A 22618-nucleotide genomic window follows, 5' to 3' on the forward strand; every position below is an offset into this window, starting at 1 on the left:
GGACGGTTTTGCATTTCTCTTTATGTTGATATGTTTATAATGTATGTTCTGCATTTACGGTGAAACGCGGCAATAGATTTTCATGAAATTTGACAGGTATGCTCCTTTTTGAATTTCGCGTAGACACAGGGTGTCCCACCAAGGTTGTAACAGCCGTTGACCATAGATTCTACTCGAAAATTTTGACAAAAAATGTTCAGTAATCTTTTTTCCTATCGACCTTAATTTTCGAGATATATAGATTTTTCTATATTTTCAGAATATGCCCACTTCTGGTTATTAAATACTCAATAACTCGGAAACTACTGGTCGAATTTCAATTTCAAGGGTATTGTTAGAAAGAGAAAAACATTTCAAACAAGATTAATGTAATTTTATTTGTTGTTAGATATTTTGTAGTTTTTTATTAGGGCTTTAACTTGAAAAAATGCCATTCTTCAAATTTAAAGTCAAATTTTAAACCTTTTTTTCTCGATTTTTATCTAGGTAATTATAGTGGTTTCAATATTTCAAAAACTTCTCCATTTCATAAGCTTTCGAATGAGTATAAATTCGAAAATGTAAAATCAATGATAAAGTGTTCAAAACTGCTAATATCTGGAATGAACACCTTCAAAATGAGGAAATTCACAAACAGCAAGCATGAAGTGGCGATCTTAAGGGTGAAATCACCTGATTTCTCTCTGACAATATTCACAAGTTTTAATCAACATTTTAACATTCTACAATGATATGACTTTTTCAATAACTTACATTATTTCCTGTACCATAAATCCTGAATAAAATAACAAGTGTATGTTTCAGCCTATTTTCAGATAGTTTTCAGTGTGCTTTCCAGTTAATCGGCATAATTAATATGTATCAACTTTGTCTAGTAGAAAAGTGTTCGCGTTCATTATCATGAAATTTACATTGATTGAGTTCTTGAACATGTTATTGGTGTAAGGAGAGTGTGGATGCAATTCAAGAGAGGCAGAGAGAGTATACAGGAGACGCTTTCCTGACCGAAAACACCCATCACATAACACGTTTTTAAGATTGACAGAGGTCAGATGGTAAGGGTCTAGGATTAGTTTCAAGGTATGAGAGGCCCGTCTCAATTTCTGAAGCTTTTGAGAATCTTATTCTAAAGTATTTCGAGCAGAATCCTCGATCCAGCATCCGGCGGGCAGCTGGGATGTTGGATGTTTCAAGAATGGTAGTTCAAAGAATATTGAAGAACAATAACTTTCGACCATTTCATGATAATACCCCACTTCAAGAGTTGAATGAACCTGATACTATTTCAAGGATGCAGTTTTGCCATTGGATCTAAGCACAAGATTGTGTTTCAAACATTTTATGGACAGATCACAAATAAAAGTACGTTCACAAGAACTGGTGCTATGAATTCCCACAATACACATACATGGACCTTTCATTTTCCCTGCAAGAATAAATGGTGACGTTTTTATGGACTTTCTGGTCAAGGAGCTTCAAGAATTGATGGAAGACGTGCCTCTCGATTTGAGGCAGAATATGTGGCTCCAGTTGGATGACTGCCTCCCTCATTTATGCTAGAAAAGTCCGTGGGTGGCTTGATAACAATATTATGCTGGCCGGTGGATTGGCCGAGGTGGACCCGTAAGTTGGCCACCACGCTCGCCTGATCTTACTCCAATAGACTTCTACTTTTGGAGGGTTGTGAAAAGTAAAGTTTACAGAGAACCTGTAGAGACCAGGGAGGAACTGATTCTCAGAATTCGATTGACGCTTAAAGTAATGAAGACATGGTCCAACGATGTGAGACGGGGCAACTCGAAGCTTTATGAACGGCAGCAGAAGTTGCATAAACAGAAATATGGAGGCTATTTTGAATTCCTGTAAGCAGTTAGCATGATATGTAACTTGATTATCATGATTCCCATCAGTTTTTTAAATTCTGTCATTCTACTACTTTGAATTATTATTCCATGAATACATTTTGTTGGATCTTGTAAACGTGTATGATTAATATTATTTTATATAGGATTTAGGCTATATGCTACAGAAAATAATGCAATAATCAGGTGATTTCACCCTTAAGATCACCACTTAAGGTGTTCATTCCAGATATTAGCAGTTTTGAACACTTTATCATGGAACTTACCTTTTTGAATTCATACTCATTCGAAAGCTTATGAAATGGAGAAGTTTTTGAAATATTGAAACCACTATAATTACCCAGAGCAAAAACGGTTTGAAGCTTGACTTAGAATTTGTAGAATAGCATTTCCTCAAGTTTAAGCCATAATAAAAAACTACAAAATATCTAAAAACAAATAAAATTACATTAATCTTGTTTTAAATGTTTTTCTCTTTCCAACAATACCCTTGAAATTGTAATTCGACCAGTAGTTTTTGAGTTATTGAGTATTTAATGACCAGAAGTGGGCATATTCTGGAAATATCGAAAAATTGATAACGTAACGAGATCTCGAAAACTAAGGTCGATAGGAAAAAAGTTTTCTGAATATTTTTGGTCAGAAATGTCGAGTAGAATCTATGGTCAACGGCTGTTACAACCTTGGTGGGATACTCTGTGTAAGGTTTCTTCAAATGTTACATTTTAAGGATAATACAAAAGGAAAAGAGTCTCCTTCGAACGCCAATATTACCGTAAAAATCAGACTATAGAGATATTTATAATAAATCAGCTGTCGAGTGGATTATTAATCGCATGCAATTAATATCTCAATGTAACTTATAGTCCGGGTGCAAATGTCATAAATAAGGCACTCCGTGGTCATTTTTGGGTAACAGCCGTGGAAAATGTCTCAATTTCTTCGTTAGGTCTAGCATAATAAGGATCATGATGATAAGTCGAAATCACAGGCAAACTCCTCGGAAACAAGATGGCCGCCAAAATTTTCAGGGTTTTGCTATATCGCTTGTATTTCAATAACCGTTCAAGATATTTAACCGTTTTTTCAGACGAAAATATTTTAAAACCCCTCCTCTACAATTTTTGTTCTACAAAATTTTCCTCTAAAACGCATATTGTTTTAGTTATAACCTTCAAAAGCCCAAAAAACGTTTTTCAAATTTCATTCCACTATAACTGTTCTCGTGCAAGAGATACAGAGAAATTTTAAATCTATGAAATTTAGAGCGTTTTTTCTACTTTGGAACGATATATATTCATGCGCTGTACGTCAAGAAATGAGTTCTCCAGCTCCCTCCAAAGAAAACCCTGCACGGTTTCTGGTGTGTTTCTCCATACACATGAGGTGACATGCTAAATGATGAAATCTATTTTTTCAAGACTACTTCAAGAGAGAGACTTACAAATGGTCTCAATCTCTTCGTTACAACAAGCCGAATAAGAATATTGATGATGGAAACAATGAAAATATTTGATATCATTGAAAAATTCAAGATGGCAGTCATTATTGACAGAAATTTTATATCGCTTGCTATTTAGTTATTGTGAGAGATATTGGATTGGTTTCACCACCAAAGTGTTCAGAATTAATCAAATTATGATGTTCGAGAGAATCGACTCATTTCGACCACTCTTTTCATGATTTATTCAACTTCAAAAACTTGAAACATACATTTTTCGGGGAAAATATTTCACTTTCCACCCTGTAAATACTGGGTGCGGCAGCGAATCGGGCGATTATGGAGGGGGTAGTGTGGGCTGGTAATGGAAAGGTGGGGGTAGACAAGGCCACGAACACGTTCCCTGGTTTAAAGCATTTCAGTAACAATGGACGGTTGGACTAACCCACAACGTGCGTTCGCCGTAAAGGCTTATTACGAAACCCGTAGTTATGCAGCTGCCCAGCGCCGTTTTCGAACACAATTCGCGATACATCGCGAATACAACCACATGCAATAAAGTTGTGTGTTGCAAATTTTGAAGCCACTGCATCAACAAACAGAAGAAGAGGTGGTGGTAGGAGATCAGCCCGGACTCCTGAAAATATCGAACGTGTGCGAGTTGCAGTTGGAAGAAGCCCTCGTCGTTCCGCTCGCCGTCACAGCGTCGCACTCCAACTCTCTGACAGGACAGTTCGACGAGTTTTAAAGTTAGATTTGCACAATCATCCGTATAAACTGCAAGTTGTTCAAGCTCTTAATGAGAATGATTTCGCAGCCCGCCGGTGTTTTTGTGAACGTTTTTTGGTTATGATTCAAGAAAATGAAGACATCGTGCATAATTTGTGGATGAGTGACGAGGCACACTTTCACCTGTCTGGGTATGTTAACAAACAAAATTTCCGTTACTGGAGTGACACCAACCCTCGTCAACTCCATCAGCAACCTCTTCATTCATGTAAGGTTACTGTCTGGTGTGCCATGTCTTCATCAGGCATTATCGGACCATTTTTTTTCGAAAATGAACACGGAGAAACTGTGACTGTTAATGCTGAGCGGTATTCAGAAATGTTACGCACAATTTTCTTTCCTCAACTACGCAAGTACGGGATGAACAATGAAACATTATTTCAACAAGACGGAGCAACAAGTCATACAGCCCGAGTGAGTATGCATCTTCTGAACGGCGTTTTTCCTAATCGTTTAATCTCTCGAAACGGGACGATTCCATGCCCCGCACGTTCGCCCGATCTGTCGGCCTGTGACTTTTTTCTGTGGGGCTACCTCAAGAGTAAAGTCTACGAGCAACGGCCGACGACGTTGGATGAACTGAAACAAAATATTCGTCAAGAGATTGCACGAATACCACAGCAAATGTTACGGGACGTTATGAAAAGTTTTCATCGGCGGCTTGACGAATGCCTGATGAGAGAAGGACGTCACCTTGCCGACGTCATTTTCAAACATTGAATTAGTTTAGTGAAATATAAATGCTTTTCTATGTACATTATTATGGTATTAATACATTTTTTTAAAACAACATCATCAATTTTTCACACTTATTTTAAAATCGCCCGATTGGCTGCCGCACCCTGTATATTCGCAGTGGACATACACTAGTGTTATTGGTACAGTGTTCTAGTATATTTCCAAAGCTTCAAAATGACATCTGGTTGGAGGCTTTAAGTTCATATTCCACGGCTGGAGCGTCATCGGAAAAAGAGAGAAAAGTACTGTTTGTAGCGGAAAACATGCTTTTTCCACCAAATGCCAATCCCAACAATTAGAAAACCGTGTAACTCATGACTCCTTGGAGGCACAGACTTGGGAATGGTATCAATCTCTTTGTAATAATGTGTAGAAAGAGATTATCCATAGGGGAGCAGGAGAAACGCCGACAGCGCGAAATATAATTTCTTTATGTAAATAACAACACCTTCATTGAAAGACATATTAACTGCATGCGTTTTCATATTTCCGATACAGCATTGATGAAACTGTAGACGTTTATTTAGCATTTGTCTCAAAAATTGTTCTAGCTGAAAAATTAATAATCCATGCCACGTGTAGGCCTAAACATTGCATCAGGAAAACGAAGTTTCAAAACTATGTTTTTTAGGTAGAAAGCTATATTGAAACAGATGTTCCTTTTTTAATTTCGACCATATGATTTGGTGATTTTTCAATGAAATCGAATGTACCATTAATGAAATTCAAACATTAATTCTGAAAAATCTAGAAGGAAAATTAAAATTTGGGCTTCCAGGTGCACGAGATCGATATTTTTAGAATCTATGTGCAAAATTTGGAGATCGAAATCATTCCCGTTTTTCCGTTATGCAATCCACAAGTTGACATGTTTTGATGCGAACAAACGAACACACGAACAAACACAACCCTACTCTCTCTTATTATATAGATAGGCAAAATGAACTAGCAGCAACATTTCATTGCAGTATAGGTCCAAGATAAGGTCATACAATTATTGTCTTCGTGATAGGCTATATACTAATACTACACCTTGTATGTTAGGATTGAATTATTTATAATTTTTCATTCGAATAATCATAAAACATGTATGGACTTGTCACTTTCTATTTAACAGGCAATTGGAATTCTATAGAGGAATACCGTAATGCTTATTAGTGGGCTATCTCACATGAAATCAAACCTGATTCATGAAACTTATAATTACTTACCCCATAAAACGAGAGGAGCTCATTTTAATTCCATCAGAGAGTATGTAAATTGGGTATGGAGTAAGTATTTTATTATTATAAAACATCATGAACGACCACGTCTATATTATTATTATTCATTTTGTTTTTGATCTGTACAGTAAATTATGCAGACGACGCAGACGTTTGTCTAATCACTATCCTATAACCTTCCACCTCCTCCCTTTCAACAATATTGAATACATCACCACATTCTAAAAGGTTCTTATTTTTCTAAAATTAGAGTCTCGCATTCAATAATCACATCTTATGTAATTAAAATTAGTTCTATTCACTAATGTTCTATCTCTGCCATTGTAAACAAGGATAGATAATCCTAGGTGTATTTCATATTTTGACCACCAGAGACTGCATAAGTTGAATCCTCGGCCAACTTCTGTTCCCCTATGATGGCAATCTCAAAAATTTGTCATCATAAAAAAACATATGGCGGCAAAAATATGTCGATTTTCAAGAAATCGTCTGTAATTCTTATAATGTCGTGGATATCGGATCAATTGAGCCATCTGGAAGCTCCAAAATAATCATACTACAATATACGAAAGATTTATCTTATTCCAACAACTATTACTATGGTTAATATAACTTCTTACTTCTAATGTCTTCCTCACGGTCCTGGGATCGGGGAATCGTCAATGGATGGTCTCCTCTGTCAGAGTCGTCAAGAAGGTGTATTGAGTATCTAGAACTATACTTCTAAGGTGGTGGTACGTATGCTCCTCACTAAATTCGATCACTGCATAGTTCGGTCTTGCAATGAGGTATTTTTTCAGCTTTCTGTGGAATGTTGTCCGTGAATCCCTCAAAGTATTTAGGCTGTCAGGTAAATAGTTGAAGAAATGTGAACCTGCATAGGTGGGTATGCTCTTGAATTTGCCGAGCTTGTGTTGCGGAAGGTCAATGTTCAGCTTGCTTCTTGTGTTATGCGTGTGTTGGCTATTTCTGAGATTCGGACTTGAGTCTATGGCAAGGGTTATGGTTTCAAGTATGTAGATTGAGACCACTGTAAGCAGTTTGTTTTCGAAAAATAATGGTCTACAATGCTCCAGTGCTTCTCGTCTTAGGATGGTTCGTAAGGCTTTTTTCTGACTTCGTAGAACTCTGTCCATGTGTACCTGCGCTGATGCTCCCTAGGCAACAATGCCATATCGCAGCTGTGAAATCAGATTTCAAACTCTTGAAATCAGATTTTTGGCCGCCATCTTGGATTTTTCCATGATGACACACCTTTTTTTCATATTGCCTTCATGAATAATCTTATTCCACACATCTTTATGAAGATGTGAGAGTGTGAGTGACAATTTAGATTTAATCTCTTCAGAAGATTAGAGGTACAGTTTATTGTAATTAGAACAATAGCCGGTTGTACTTTGAACGACATCGGCTGCCTCAGCAGTCGGTGTCGGCTTTCTGTGTGCCATCCATAACATTTCCTCGGTGTAATTGTCACTCGGAAGGAAAATTAATTTTCTTTTCAATTAATAATTCCCTGGTGAATCGTTTGAGAGTGCCAGCTTACGGACCAGGTTGCCAAGAGTTTTCCACAACCTGTGGGAAATTTCGGTGGGCTCTTGGTCAGTAAGTGGGCAGCTTTCAATAGTGCAGGACGGGATCCTAGGCAGAAATGTGTGTTGTGACCATACTATTGGGGATAGTGTGCGGTGAGTGACCAAATTCTAAATGATTTTCTTACTTTTGACTTCAGTGGGACATTACTAAAATTGAGCAACCCATTCTTCTAATAATTTAATCCTTGAAATTCTCATTCTGTTCTTTGTAACTCTGTGACACCAAAATACAGCCGGCATGTTCTTCTTTTGTGTTAATCAATTAGGTTTATTTGTCAAAAATTTATTAATTGTTATATGAAAAAGTCGGAGGATAAATTATAGTATAATATGAAGCTGATTTAGAGAGAATTAAGGAAAACATTTGTCGAAGTTATTTGTTAGGATTAGGCTCAGATTTATAGGTTTAGGCAAATTTGCCTTATTTTGTTCAGTTTATTTCCAAATTTCTTTATGATTGTCCTGTAGGTTATGATCATATTTGGTCATGCGGTCGCGCTAATTTGCTCGGAGCTGTAGGTGTTAAGTTCTGTATTTTGTAAGATTAAGTCCTGTTTTCTTGTAAAGTTTGGCTGTTCAAGTTTTATTTAAATGTTGGTATAGGTTGCAAAATTTCAGATCATTTGTGAATTTTTTGATGACTGTGCCATTGAAACGATTATATGTATCTTAACTGTAAAATTTGGAATTTAACCCTTTTTACTTTCCTTGCCCTATTACCTTTGTCTTAAGGAGTGGTCATTTGTAATAACGCACACAATAGTGTTTAAGATCAGTACTACACTTATCAAATTTGCTACTTTACTGGGGTTTTTCTGAATCTGTCAAAAATATTTGAAAAATTCAAGTCCAAAAGAAAAGTAAAATATTGCAGCAATAAAGCTGACTCATGATTAATTGAAAGATGGAAGACCAACCAGTGCTGGTTCCATCTCAGCTCAGTTAGCTTGACCATTTGTAAGGGTTAACCTTTATGGGGAAGTAACCCTGGTTCGTGGTTTTTGGTCAACAAAATAACCCTCCTGCTGTAATTATTGCCTCATAGAAATCTTTATATTTTATTTTTCCTTAAATTGTTTTCCCTAATGAGGCACCTATATTTAGAGTTACTTTACTTACAGTTGTAAGTTATGTAAGTAATGAGTTATAAATTGCTCTCAATACAAGTTGAGCCAATAATTTAAAAATATCTCAAATTTGTATTTTAGTACTGTTTTGAAAAAATAATTTCATTTAGTTATTATAATCTGTGTTTTATTTTACTACACACTAAACGAGTGAACACTCATTCCATTTGTAAAATTGTATTGTCAGCCGACAATCGTGTCACCTTGATATCAAACATGATTTGTTATTATTTTTTGTTGGAAAACATTTTTCAGTTCAGTAGTTCTGTTTTTAGGAAGAGTGCCGTGAGTTACAAAAACATAAGCTTGGGAAATCGTCACTTGAAGTTTGCCTTGATGCAGTGTTTCTGCTGACGATAACATTCCAATCATTGATTGTTGATTTATTCAATGCATTCAAGTAGAACACATATCCCAAGTGTCCCACGTTTCACTTTATATATTATTCGATTTTGAAATACGGTAGTGAAAACTTATAAAATATAGTACAGTAATGTACATACGACACTTTTGCTTAGTAATGTGATCAGCTTTTTGTTTGAAAGATTGTCGTATGTCAAGCAGGAACTACTCATTTCCGCTGCCTGTGCTTTGAAATAACATTGAATTGACTTTCAATAACAAAAAAAGACAATGACAAAAAGCAGTACAAATATTTATAAATAGTTTCTGTGTTTGAAATTTATGTGACTCATGGAAACATCATGTTACGGTCATGGAAAGTGGAAATATCTTTTCACTGATTCAAATTTCAATTCTTAGGTCTGTATCATAAAAATCTGGTGTGGAGCACTCACACAACTTTCCTTGCCGTTATGAAAATTGATCACCTGACGCTAGTGTTCCCGCGTATAACAAGTCTACTTATAAAACAGAGATCTGAGCCAGCTGGCGACAGGACAATCGCGCTGCAGACACACGAAGTCTGGTATCTCTTCATAGTGAATGATTAAATAGAATCAACAGTTGCCAACAGTTTGCAATTGAATAATCTTATTTTCTCGAATTTCGAGCTTATTTCCAATTTAAGGTGAAAATGTTACTGGAAACTGAAATGTTAATTGCAGAGACTTTCATGCTCAATCTTTTTCGAAAAAACTTTTTCATTTTGATAGCTTGATGATATACAAATCGAGAAACTTTGAAAAATATCACGAGTAGAAAGTTTTATTAGGATACCCTATTCCACCCCCTAGGTTATCTAATAATTGCGAAGTATTGCTACAACGCGGACTAGCTACAGTCGGATATGGGTCGGGGTCAGTAGCCGTACTGACAGGTGGAGCTACCGGACCTACACTTCTCCCTCTATCCTGATTCTTTACCCTCTACTTTTTTTGCGAGATTTTTAATTTCAGGGGAAGAGTATTTGTCTGTGCCGTTGCTGGCCGATTCGGCCCTCTGCCTTTGGAATACAGGGTGGGTGTTAAGGGAGATTAAGATAACCCTATACAAGGAGATGGATCTGACTATCAGATCCCTACAAATAATTCTATTTATAAAGGTAGTACGCAATCTGAACCAAGCGAATTGACGGCGAGCAAGCTGTACCTGAAAGAGGTTTTCTATGGGGTTTAAGGTGAGGGCTATAGAGTAACGGTATGGCGGAACTATGGAGTTGTTAGTGGTATTTAAGATATCGTTATATAGGGCACGGTATAGGGTGTAGAGAATGGGTACAGGGTCTGAGGTATAGGGTATAGGGAATACGGTACAGAGAATCAATAACAAGATTATTATTCTCTACAGCAAATAAATATCTGTTCAATAATCCACAATCTGACAATTGCGCTCTAGCTCTCAGCAAGCTGGACCTGCTAGCTAAATACAGGTTATGAATTTTCAATACGGGATATTTAGGTTTAGAATACAGGGTTTCAGGTGTGGGATTTCTGAATCGTGAGCCTGTAGCTGCGAAAGGATTTTCAGCAATTCTGAAACTGCTAAACAGGATTTCCGCGCCAGTCTAGTGACTGTGTGACTGTTATTAAGGGCTAATCTGTAACAGCCCTTAAGGGAATGGAAATCACTCTCAATTGTCCGAAACGCTTTTAAATTAATAGTCAGTATGTTGACTATTATGAGAGGATAGAAAAGATTTTCACAGACAAAGTCTGTAGAATAATATTGGGAAGACAACAGTCTGTCATTGTCAGGATAGGAAAGGATTTTCCAGGATTTTCCACAAGGAAAATATCGAGTCAGAGACTCCTAATTCAGGAAAATATTTCAATGGGCTTTTTCAAGTAATTGCCAGTCTAAGGACTACAACAAAATCGATCTCTAATTTGCAACTGAGATCACGGGAAAATTCGTGAATTTTCCACGGGGAAAACCAGCAAATAATATTTGCTATTAGAGGAGACAGTTTTCTAGGAATTTTAGAAAGGATTTGCAGGTCTGAAAACCCGCGACTAGGATGATCTCGAATCTGAAACAGATCCTGGAAGGATTTTAGAACAGGAAGAATTAAGAGAGAGAAAGAGAAAGGACGTCACAGTCTGAATGACTTTGATAAGGAAGTTCTCAAGCTGTACCTGAGAGCTGGAAGGATTTTAGAACAGGAAAAATTAAGAGAAAGGATGTCACAGTCTAAGGACTTTGACAAGGAAGTTCTCAAGCTGTACCTGAGAGCTGGAAGGATTTTAGAACAGGAAAAATTAAGAGAGAGAAAGGACATCGCAGTCTGAATGACTTCGACCAGGACGAACTCAAGCTGCACCTGAGTTCTCTAGGAAAAGGATTTGAATCTTCCTACCAGGAATTACAGCAAGTCAGAAACTAAGCAAAGTTGAAATACAGGGCCACTCTATAGAACGAAAACTAAGCAAGGAAAATTTACTCAAAATGATAATAATTTCTCTGCAAGGACAAAAATTAATCAAGAAAACTATTCTCAAAAAGGACAGGGTTTTCCCCACAAGAATAAAAATTAATTGAGAAAAACTATTCTTAAAAAGGACAGGGATTTCCCTACAAGTATAAAAATTCGATTGAGAAAAATTACTCTTTGAATTGAAGGCCACCTTACTACAGAGAAGGAAAAATATACAGACTACCAGTCCTGACATACAATTACCTGAATTGACATGGATACTGATATGGAGAATAACGAACCGATTCCCACTTCCCCTATTAAACTTAAATGTCATGAAGCGACAGATTTGAGACTTATAAATTAAGTACTCAAAAATAATCTGCTATAAGAGCCTAGTTAAATTTCCCACTTAACTGTTTGTAGTACAAACTTAAGATCCCTTACAGCTTTCCAAAACCAAGGACAACTCGTTCACCCCCAGTGATACGAATTTAGGAAAAAAACTGACAAAAGAGAAAATCCCAAGGAAGTTCTATCTCCGAATTGTCTGGGACTCGTCCTACAATATTCTATATTAACACAAAAGTAGAATAATTCCCCTAGAAATAAACTAGTACCGGGAATGTCATAAGGAGAGGAGATTCGTGACCTGTTCACACGCTCAGCGACCGAACAACTGCACTATAAATAAAACCTACAAGTACAGAAAATCCCCCAGAAAAATCCACCTTCAAACAGTCGGTAATTCAACTCACAATATTCCATTCACTAAAATGGAGAATAGAATATTAAACCACTATTGGGAGCGCCGCTCGGAATGTGGCCATACACAAACTCGATCACTGAACTACTGCCTCTTGCCTAGGCCTCCTCAAAGCAGAACAGGGTTGCTGAAAATTAGGAGGCCAGGGGAAAAGAGATTACTGACCAATAGGAGTCTCAGGAGATGATCACGCCACTGGTCATGTGACCTAGAGTATGACCTAGCTGCTCTTGATGTTAAGGGTGCAACCATGATGACAATACTGCTAATTACCATAATGAATTATGCCGGTAAACAATTCTTCTCACCAGAAATTTCATGAAGAATGATACCCACTCAACTCAGTAGTCGCCTATTGCTTTGATGATATGGCTGCTGCTGCTGCAATACTAGATATTAGAACGTTCAAACCAGTAAACAAAATCTGGAAATTTCCGGTTCAGATGAATCTGCTGCTGATAATTCATAGGGGTTGACAGCAATGCTGATGATTTCAACACTCGACTCTAAGCTTAGCAAAATACATCTGACTGTCGACCCTATTTCTCTACTGAAATAGAATTAATTTGCTAAATTCTATACTAGATGACAGTTCTCCATTTGTCACAAAATTCACTTTGTGACAGTTTATTTTCAGCCTTAGCTCAGCCTTAAAATTTTGGTGAAGCTAGAGCTAGAATGCTGTAACTTATTCCTTCTAAAAATACTAAGCTTAAATGCCGCATGTGATGTTGCTAGCTGAAAGACAGAAAATCCAGTGGAGATACTGCTCTTTCAATTAGTAGTAAAAGTACTTTACAACAGTTTTGCGCTTATAAATGCCTCAAATTCATGCAAATGCGATCAGTGGCATCAGTGCTATGCTTATATCTTTAAAACGACTGCAGATACGGCATTTTTGACTATCCATTGTGTTCCCCCTCATAATTTAGCCTACTTATAAAATCATACTCAACACAAAATCTCGAATTTCGCACTTACTGCACTTTTCCCTAGCTGGCATTAGTGAAATCCAAATTAAATGCAATGAAAATCTGATCATTCATTTTTTTATAATCAACATCCTTTACACTATACATTAATTACGTATATACGACCCTACAACACTTATACAGTCTACATAGTAATCAGTCAAAATTCGTAACAATGAATCGTATCAGTCAAAATTCGATTGATACCATTTTATTGAATTATATTTTCTAATATTCTAATTTTTGGGTGAGCTTATTGTGGACCCCTCAGGAATGGCACCCGGTGCGGAACACCCCCTCCACCCACAGCCTTGTACACCACTAAGGTCAGTCACCAGTGAATACAAAGCTAAGCTATGCGGTACATCTGCTGTGAATGTGGGAGCGGGCACCTGAGAGAGCAGTTTGGCAGCACTGTAATGACTCATGACCTTGATTTTCACACTCAAATAGTCAAGTCCTTAATGCATATGTTTGTTGGGACAACACACACAATTTGTCGGGATGGCCTGACAAACATTTTATTCTTTTTCTCAAAGAAAACGGTGTGTAATGAATAAATGACCACTTATTAGGTTTGTACACATCTAACTATACACTGAATAGCTTTCAGTTTGAAATCACAAATGTGTTACTGGCAGGTGACCCAACAAACATATGCATGCGGGTGTATATATATATATATATATATATATGTGTGTGTGTGTGTGTGTGTGTGTGTGTGTGTGTGTGTACATGATATCACATCTCCCAATCATCGGACTGACTTGAAATTTTGAGCTTAAGGTCCTTACAGTATAAGGATCCGACACGAACAATTTCGATCAAATGCAATTCAAGATGGCGGCTGAAATGGCGAAAATGTTGTCAAAAACAGGCGCGATTTTCTCAAAAACGGCTCCAACAATTTTCATCAAATTGAAAATACCTGAAATAGTCATTGATAAGCTCTATCAACTGCCACAAGTCCCATATCTGTAAGAATTCCAAGAGCTCCGCCCCATCTATGCAAAGTTCGATTTTGAATTCGCAATTATCAGGCTTCATATACATTTCAAACAAAAAATTCCAAGTGGAAAAGATTGAGCATAAAAATCTCTACAATTAATGTTTGGTAACATTTTCACCTTAACTTGAAAAAAAGCTCGAAGTTCGAGAAAACAAGATTATTAAACTGCAAACTACTGTTGGCAACTGTTGATTCTATTAAATCATTACATTACACACATACATTTGCATACATTTTGTAAAGGTTGAAGAGAATAAATTTGATTTGATTTGATTTTTGATTACTATGAAGAGATAGCAAACTTTGTGTGTCTGCAGCGTTATTGTCCTGTCACCAGCTGGCTTAGATCTTTGAATAGTAGACACTTGAGATGTGCATGAGCACTAGTGTCAGTTGATCAATTTTCATAATGGCAAGGAAAGTTCTGTGAGTGGGCCACACCAGATTTTTATTTTTTGTGTAAACGTTTGATTTTTTTAAAGTTGGTGAATTGAACATAAACTCTGGAAATTAATTTACTACTGAACTTAATATAGCTATTCCTTCTTTTAAAATCTACTGAATACGAATGCATCTAGAAACATCTTTGAAATTTTGTAGAAAACTTACAGTAGATTGATTTTGCCGGTTCTGGCGCAGACCCGAGTAGTAGTCTTAAAGTGTCCATTATGGCCCCTAAGCTGTGTTTTCATAACAGGCAGAAGCAGCAAGGTCTATAAATACATGTCATGACACTCATGTTTCTTATGAAGCTGTCATTATATGGGGTCTTTATGGTGGTACATTTGAAATATTCCAATTTGTTCATAACAAAATCATGCATATGCTTTTTAATAACAATATTCTGGTTCAGATAATATGTAAATTCAGGTTTTCGATTTTTAATAATGGAATTTCAATAATAAATGGTTCAATAATCCATTTTTTTCATTATTAAAAATTTCTCATATACTTGTAACTTGCTATGATTCATAAGGCATTGGGACAAAAGGCAAACCTCAAAAAGAGTTTGAAGTTCCCAATCTAAAAATCAACAATTCAGTTCCAAGTTGGAATCTAAATGTTATTATTCTGTGGGAAGAATTCATTTTATAATTCAAAGCCAAGCAATAATCCTTGAACAATATAAAAAAAAATAACATATAATGTTGTTCAATCAATAATGATAATTTGAAAATTGGTGAGCAGATTGGAATTTTTCAAATATACCTCTATAAAGACCCCACATAATGTCAATTTTGCAATGCATCATGGGACTGTGTCATGACGTGTATTTATAGACCTTGAGAAGCAGAATTGATTGCAGTGCACCCAAGCGGGCAGAAACAGTAACACTCAAAGAACTAGTTCTTTGACATGAATTTTGCTTTATGTGTTATTGGTAATGAACTTTGTGAGTTGTCCAAGAGGTAATTTTAAAATGATTATTGGAGATTTAATTCAATAAAGTGAGTTAATTGCTTTTTATAACTCATATAACTTTTCCACAATTATTAGTTACTTCAATTATGCTAAATTCTATGCTTTATAGGCATGTCAATCAAAGAGTTAACTTTTCATCTCCTATGCTTGAAATTTGTAAGGGTAAATTATTTGAAGTAACTGATTGTATTTCATTATTAATAAGATATTATTTTATTAACTAGAAGTATTCCATTATTAATAAGATATCATTATTATTCTATTAACTAGTATCATTTGCCTTCAAAGAGTCAATGCATGTTCTTTGAATTACATAGGTAGGTCTTATGAGTACCATATTCAACTTCAAAGGCCTATTGAAGCTCTATCAAAAAAAAAAAATCAAATTAATAAATAAGTGCTTTACTTTTGGCATTTTTGGAATCTATGGGTTATATTACACCAAGGGAAAAAAATATTGTAAAAATGTTTTAGGCAATTTTATTTTAGCAGTCCCCTTTTTGATCATTGGATAGGTATGGTCCCGGCTGATATACTTAAATAAGAATCCCATTGACTGCCTAAATCAATATGCCTTCTCAGGCAAGGTTCAATTAGGGACTCCTCACCAGTAAAAGCTATACGAATATTAAAAACAATTATTTTTATAGATAACACATATGAAATGTACAGAGTGTATTCAAACAGGCGAACTAATTCCAATAATTATTCTTGAGATAACTATATCTTGCTAGAATAAACAGGTTCTGTTATGGTACTTTAAATAACACATAGCCTATTTTGAAATGGATAAATATTTATTTATATTAATTATAGAAGGTAACTAGTACCCTTGTGATATTCCAAAATGAAACATGATTAGTTTCAACATTTTCAATAAGGACTCTCTTGACAATGACATAATTAAAAACTGGTCATGCTTATTTTGAATATATCAGGGTAGGCCTACTAGTTATTTTCTATAATTAAACATTAAAGTTGCCCCATTAAAATTGATACTTTATTAGATATTAATTAAAATTAGAGTAAAACTCCTTATTTACTATAATGTTCTAAAAGCGCATCAATTTTAATCAAAGCCTTGGAATATAGCCTTGAAGGTACAATTGAAAGTGATTATATTTGATGTAGCTTAGAACATAATATTTTCAACTTTTGTTTGAGTTTAATAATTTCATTATTTCCAAAAAAGCAGAAGCCATACAGAATTGATAAAGTTGTTAATAAGAGTTTGATACTGTTGGGTTGAATATAGTTTTAAAAATCCCTCAAGTATAAACCATCAAAACTAATTTTATTAGCTTTATGTCAGTTGCTGTTTTCTTCAAAACTACCTGAATTGAAGCAGTTAGCAGGAGCGATTGCCCATCCCCCCTACCCTCCAAAGAGGATATTATTATGAATATGAATAACATGAAATAAACACATCAAGATTTACTGAAAAAATTAATATATTTCTTAGATTAGTCCATCTCTTTCTTCTGTAGGCTACTACATCATACATGAAATATATCCTCATATCCATGGAATATTATTCATAGTTAATTTTCTTTGTCATCCTCCACTTCTGGCTGGTACACCACTATGCCTGAAATCAAAAAGTTATAGATAATAATTTATTATTCATTATAAAAAAAAACTTTGCAAAGTGAATTCTGAAATTGATTGTTTTTAATCTGTATAAGTTTTGAATTATATTTCTTGGCAAGGACCCCCCAATAATGAAAAAGTAATATTATATGAGAAATTCCAACAATCATTTGAATTATTATTAGCATCAATCTCCATGCAGGAATTGGGATTAATTAGTGTGCCCCAAGGTCAAAAGAACTTGTTGGTGAACAACATATTTTTGGATTCCATGAACAATTCATTCATTTCTGTGGTCAGTAAGCCTACTTCTCGACCATCTGGTTTACTTAACTCTTCCAAAATGTACTGCATAAAGTAATTATTTGTTCTATTAGACAAACAAGTTTAATGAAACAAATGGAAATATAATCAATTAATTGCTAGATCTGAAATGATGATTATCTACAACATTATAAGTAGAACTAAGTGATTCAAAAATGAATACCAGACTGTAAATACATAAATCTCTCTCAAAACAATACAGGTATTTTATCCATGAACTCAATCATAAACTTTAAAAGGTGGAATCACTGTCATTTAAGCTATTATTCAGTGTTTTCTACCAGCACTTGCTGAGTGAATTTTTGAAGTCATCTATCTATAGTTCTAATGTATGGTCATTTATAAAGTTCAACATTTACTCAAGATCAAGATGGACAGTTGAGAAGAGTGTTTAAAAAACAATGTATTCACTTATCATTCAGGGAATAGAGCTGTTCATAATATTTGGGATTCCTTCCATAAAGAAATAATTTATGTAACAAAATCTAATAATGTGATAACATTTTAACATCAAATTATTGATTTAATGTTATCACATTACTAGATTTTGTTACATAAATTATTTCTTCATGGAAGGAATCCCAAATATTAAGAAAGCTCTATCCCCTGAATGATCAGTGAATACATTGTTTTTTAAACACTCTTCTCAACTGTCCATCTTGATCTCATGTGGTTTCACATAGTTTCGAAATATTAAGATTTCCTGTAAGCTATTAATGATTTTAAAATTCAGTCAGTTTTTCAATTATTTTAGTCACATACCTTAGTTATATCTTACTATTTGAATATCTAACATCAAATCAATAATAAAACATCATGGGTAAACTTTTTGAAAAAATGGGAAACTGTATAAAATGACATCGCCCACATAAAGTTTAAAAAATGAGTCAAATTTGATCTTACCTTACTAACTTATTCTAACTATGGGTTCCAAAGAATTTCTCCATCCTGGTCAACAAAAAGAACTCATATGCATTTCCTTTGAGCACATTCTCTTCCATATTTTGTTTGTGAATGGAGAAACATAAATCTTTCAACATATCCATTTTGGTGAAAAAAGTGAAGTTAATCATCAATGATAAGTATTACTTTGCATAAATTAGAAGTGAACTAGGCCTCAATAAACTATTTGCATTAGATATACATACTATAAGTATACATACTATACTATTTACATTTGTAGCACATAACAGAAAACACTTTAAAGTTTTATAATATAAATTAAAACAGGAGACACACAACCTAGATAGATTAAAAATACTGGAAAACTTACATTACACTTTCTGCTAGTTTAAGAAAGGGGACACAGTTCGTTGAAAATTTCTGATTATAATGAAAGTTTTTCAGTGTTTTTAATCCATCTATGTCGTGTGTCTCCTGTCTTAATTTATACTATTTACATTGATATACCTGGCATCACGCAAAATATTGATCAATTGAACGTGAAAAAGTTTTTCAAATACATTAGTATTGTAGTTTTAAATGATTTTGGTAGGAATGGTCAACCAGAAAAATAAAAATAATAATAATAATTTCTCTGGATGTTGGACGACTCATCCAGAGGAGTTTATTCATAAATTCAACATACATTACATATTTTTTGATATAACAATATTCAGGGTTTAGAAAATGATACCTCACTATATAATATATGTCTCGAGGTTATCAACAAATTAATACTAATTTATGCTACAACAGATAATACAAAAATTCCAAAAAATCTAAAACTATATCTATTACCCTAAGCATCACCTAGTACAAAGATACTAAACCGAGGTACTATTTTCTACCTATGAATTACCTTATTTAAAAAGAATACAACTTAAATCTAAATCCTACTTACTATTAGTTCCTCACTACTTTGTATCCCAATACTGAATAACCAATGTCTAATTTTTCTTTTGAAGCTATTGAAATTTTCCTCTCCTTTGATTTCTAATGGTATTCTATTAGATATTGTAGGCCCTAAATATCCTAGTGATCTTTGCCCAAATGCTGTAATCATCCTTGGTACTTCTTGGTTGTAACGTTCTCTTATTCTAGTATTATGGCTATGATTTATTATATGGTTCCTATTTTGATGTTTTTTCATATACCCTAATAACAACAATATATACAATTGCCTAACGCTGAGTACTCTATTTTCTATAAATAATTCTACAGTTGGAAACCGGATTTCCCTGTTTCCCATTATTTTCAAAATGAATTTTTGAGTTTTAAATAATGGATCTATAAAACTGAAGTTAGCTGCACCCCAAACCAACAGACCGTACCTTAAAAGAGATTCAACTAATGTTAAGTATACAGTTTTTAACATTTTTTGTCTATGATACGCTTTAATTGATAGAATTTGTATATAAGCTTTCTTATTTTGGCAGTTGTATATGTTATGTGCTTGTTCCATTTCAATGAATCATCTACTATTATTCCTAAATACTTTATATTGTCAGAGCGTTCTATTAGTGGGCAATTACAAATATTGTTACTATTTCTATCACAATTATGAAGCTTCATTGTTGTCATGTGTGGTTTTGTGCTATTTGTTAAAGAAAAAACTAAAAATTTTGTTTTTTCTGAATTTAATGACAATAAATTATTTCTTAACCAACTAGTGATTTTTGTTAGTTCTATCTCTGCTGTTTGGAACACTTCTTCCCAGTTTTTTCCTTGAAAAGGAGTGCTGTATCGTCAGCAAAGGCTATAACTCTACCTTGAATCTTAATGGAGCACAACTCATTTGCAAAGATCGAATACAAAATTGGTCCTAAAACTGTTCCTTGAGGTATTCCAAACTTCATGGAACCCTCTGCACTCATATGGTTCTCAACCTTTGTTTTTTGCTGTTGATTGCTGAGGTAGGATCTGAACCATTCAAGTGGCACTCCTCTTATACCTATTGCCTCAAGCTTTTTTATTAATAAGTCATGGGAAACAGAGTCGAAGGCCTTTGCTAAATCTAAAAATACTGCTAGACATTTATTCTTTTCCTCTAAATTGCTAGTTACAAATTTTGATAATTCTAATACAGCTGATTCTGTACTTATACCTTTGTGGAAGCCAAATTGGTTAGGAGAAAGAATATTATTAATTTCTAAAAAGCTTTTTAATCTTGATTTAACTAGTTTTTCTAAAATTTTTGATACATTGCTAAATAGTACCTATTTTATCTTTTTTCAATGGCAGTCTTTCAATATTCACCTAATCACACTGACTCTAATCAAGTTATTACTATAACAATCTATGTAATTTTGTTTCCAAGTGAATTTAAATTATAAATTAAAAGAAGATTAATTCTTAGATAGGTACCAAAGACAAAGTAAATGTTCTAATAGTCAGGTTAGTTTTGTTATTGTATTGATAAACTATGGTTATGTATTGATATATTACCATGATGAAATAACTGGTAAAATCCTGAAGTACTGCAAGAATGAAATAAAGGAACCTATCCTACACATAATAAATGAATCATTCAAACAGACAAAATTCCCACATAAATTGAGAATAGCAAAGATTTATCAAAAGCATGAATCAGGAGATAAATCTGACCCAAAAAACCACCAACCTTTAGTGAATCTGCCAGTTGTCTCCAAGATCATCGAACGAGTGGCCTACAACCAGCTAATAACACACCTTGAAAGAAATGAGCTATTGTCAAAAAATCAGCATGGCTTCCGAAAGAACCACAGCACATCAACAGCAATATCTGATTTGTGTGACAAAATATGGGAAAACAAAGAATTGGCCTCAGGTATTTTTATTGACATCTGCAAAGCTTTTGACGTCCTTGATTGGGAAATTCTCAAAACTAAAATGAAATATATGAAAATCCAGAAGAGTGCACTAGAATGGATCAAAGATTATCTAAAGGACAGAAGGACATGTGGTACTGGATTTTTAAGAAAAAAACATCAATAAACTCATATAAGTCATCATTCCGACTTGTAAGAAGGGGTGTGCCACAGGGCACGATTCTAGGACCATTGCTCTTTCTAGTATATATAAATGACCTTCCAGACAGGCTTCAAGGCAACAAAAAGTGCATTCTTTTTGAGGATGACACCACTATTCTACTCCCTGCAAATAAAAATGTGACACAAAATGACCTTGTTGACTCTATGCTTGCAGAAGCAACACTAATAAGCAGCAAAATGAGACTGGCAATTAACAACAACAAAACAGTGTACATAAATTTCATGCTGACTCACCATGAACAGTCATTCTAGAGAATCACCTGTCATGGAAACAGCATATAGAGAGTCTATGTAGGAAACTTTCATCAGCAACATTTGTCATTAGGAGAATAAGAAATATAACCAATGAAAAAACAGCAATAACTGCCTACCACTTGCTATTTGTCTCACACTTGAGGTATGATATAGATGCCTGGGGATCGTCTGCAAAAGAAAATCTAGAGAGAGTTTTGAAAATCCAAAAGAGAGCAATAAGAAATGTTTTAAGAACCAACTACATTGAGCATTGCAAACCCCTTTTCAGGAAAACAGGAATAATAACGGCAGTCTCCATATATATTTTGAATGTCATTATTTTGGCAAGAAATCAAATCCAATCTTGAGACAAGACAGGCACAGCTATGGGACATGACATAATCACAACATAGACCTCCCACAACATAGATTGAAAAAGCTCAGAAATTCTCCGTCTTATGCAGGGGCATACCTGTTCAACTTGCTCCCAGATAGTCTAAAAATACTAGAAAACAATGATATGCTAGCAAAGAGTTTGAAGATGTACCTAATGGACCGGCCTTATTACACCATTGCAGAATACATCGAGGAGCATACATACACCCACCTCAGATAGTGGCTAGTGCCATGGAAAACCCCATTCAAGGGACAATGACAATTCCCCGGTTAGCAGACTGCGACAAAGACAAAAGAAGTAAAAAAAGTAAGTAAGTAAGTAAGTGGGTTTACAATATCTCGAGG

The 22618-nt window shown here is 34.8% G+C and overlaps 1 protein-coding gene across 4 annotated transcripts in view; it reads left to right on the forward strand.

Annotated features, from left to right (window-relative positions):
- The window catches only part of LOC111051587 (THUMP domain-containing protein 1), a 51337-nt gene that overhangs the window by 20956 nt on the left and 7763 nt on the right, over positions 1-22618 (forward strand). For 2 of the 4 annotated variants that reach the window (XM_039428308.1, XM_039428309.1), the window contains exon 5: positions 22456-22584. The exons of the other annotated variants lie outside the window; for them this stretch is intronic. In XM_039428308.1, the coding sequence (XP_039284242.1) occupies positions 22456-22584 (129 nt within the window). The remainder of the gene's footprint in view (positions 1-22455; positions 22585-22618) is intronic. 4 annotated transcript variants of the gene reach the window in all.

The sequence above is a fragment of the Nilaparvata lugens genome, chromosome 5 (assembly GCF_014356525.2).
Source record: "Nilaparvata lugens isolate BPH chromosome 5, ASM1435652v1, whole genome shotgun sequence".
NCBI lineage: Eukaryota > Metazoa > Arthropoda > Insecta > Hemiptera > Delphacidae > Nilaparvata > Nilaparvata lugens.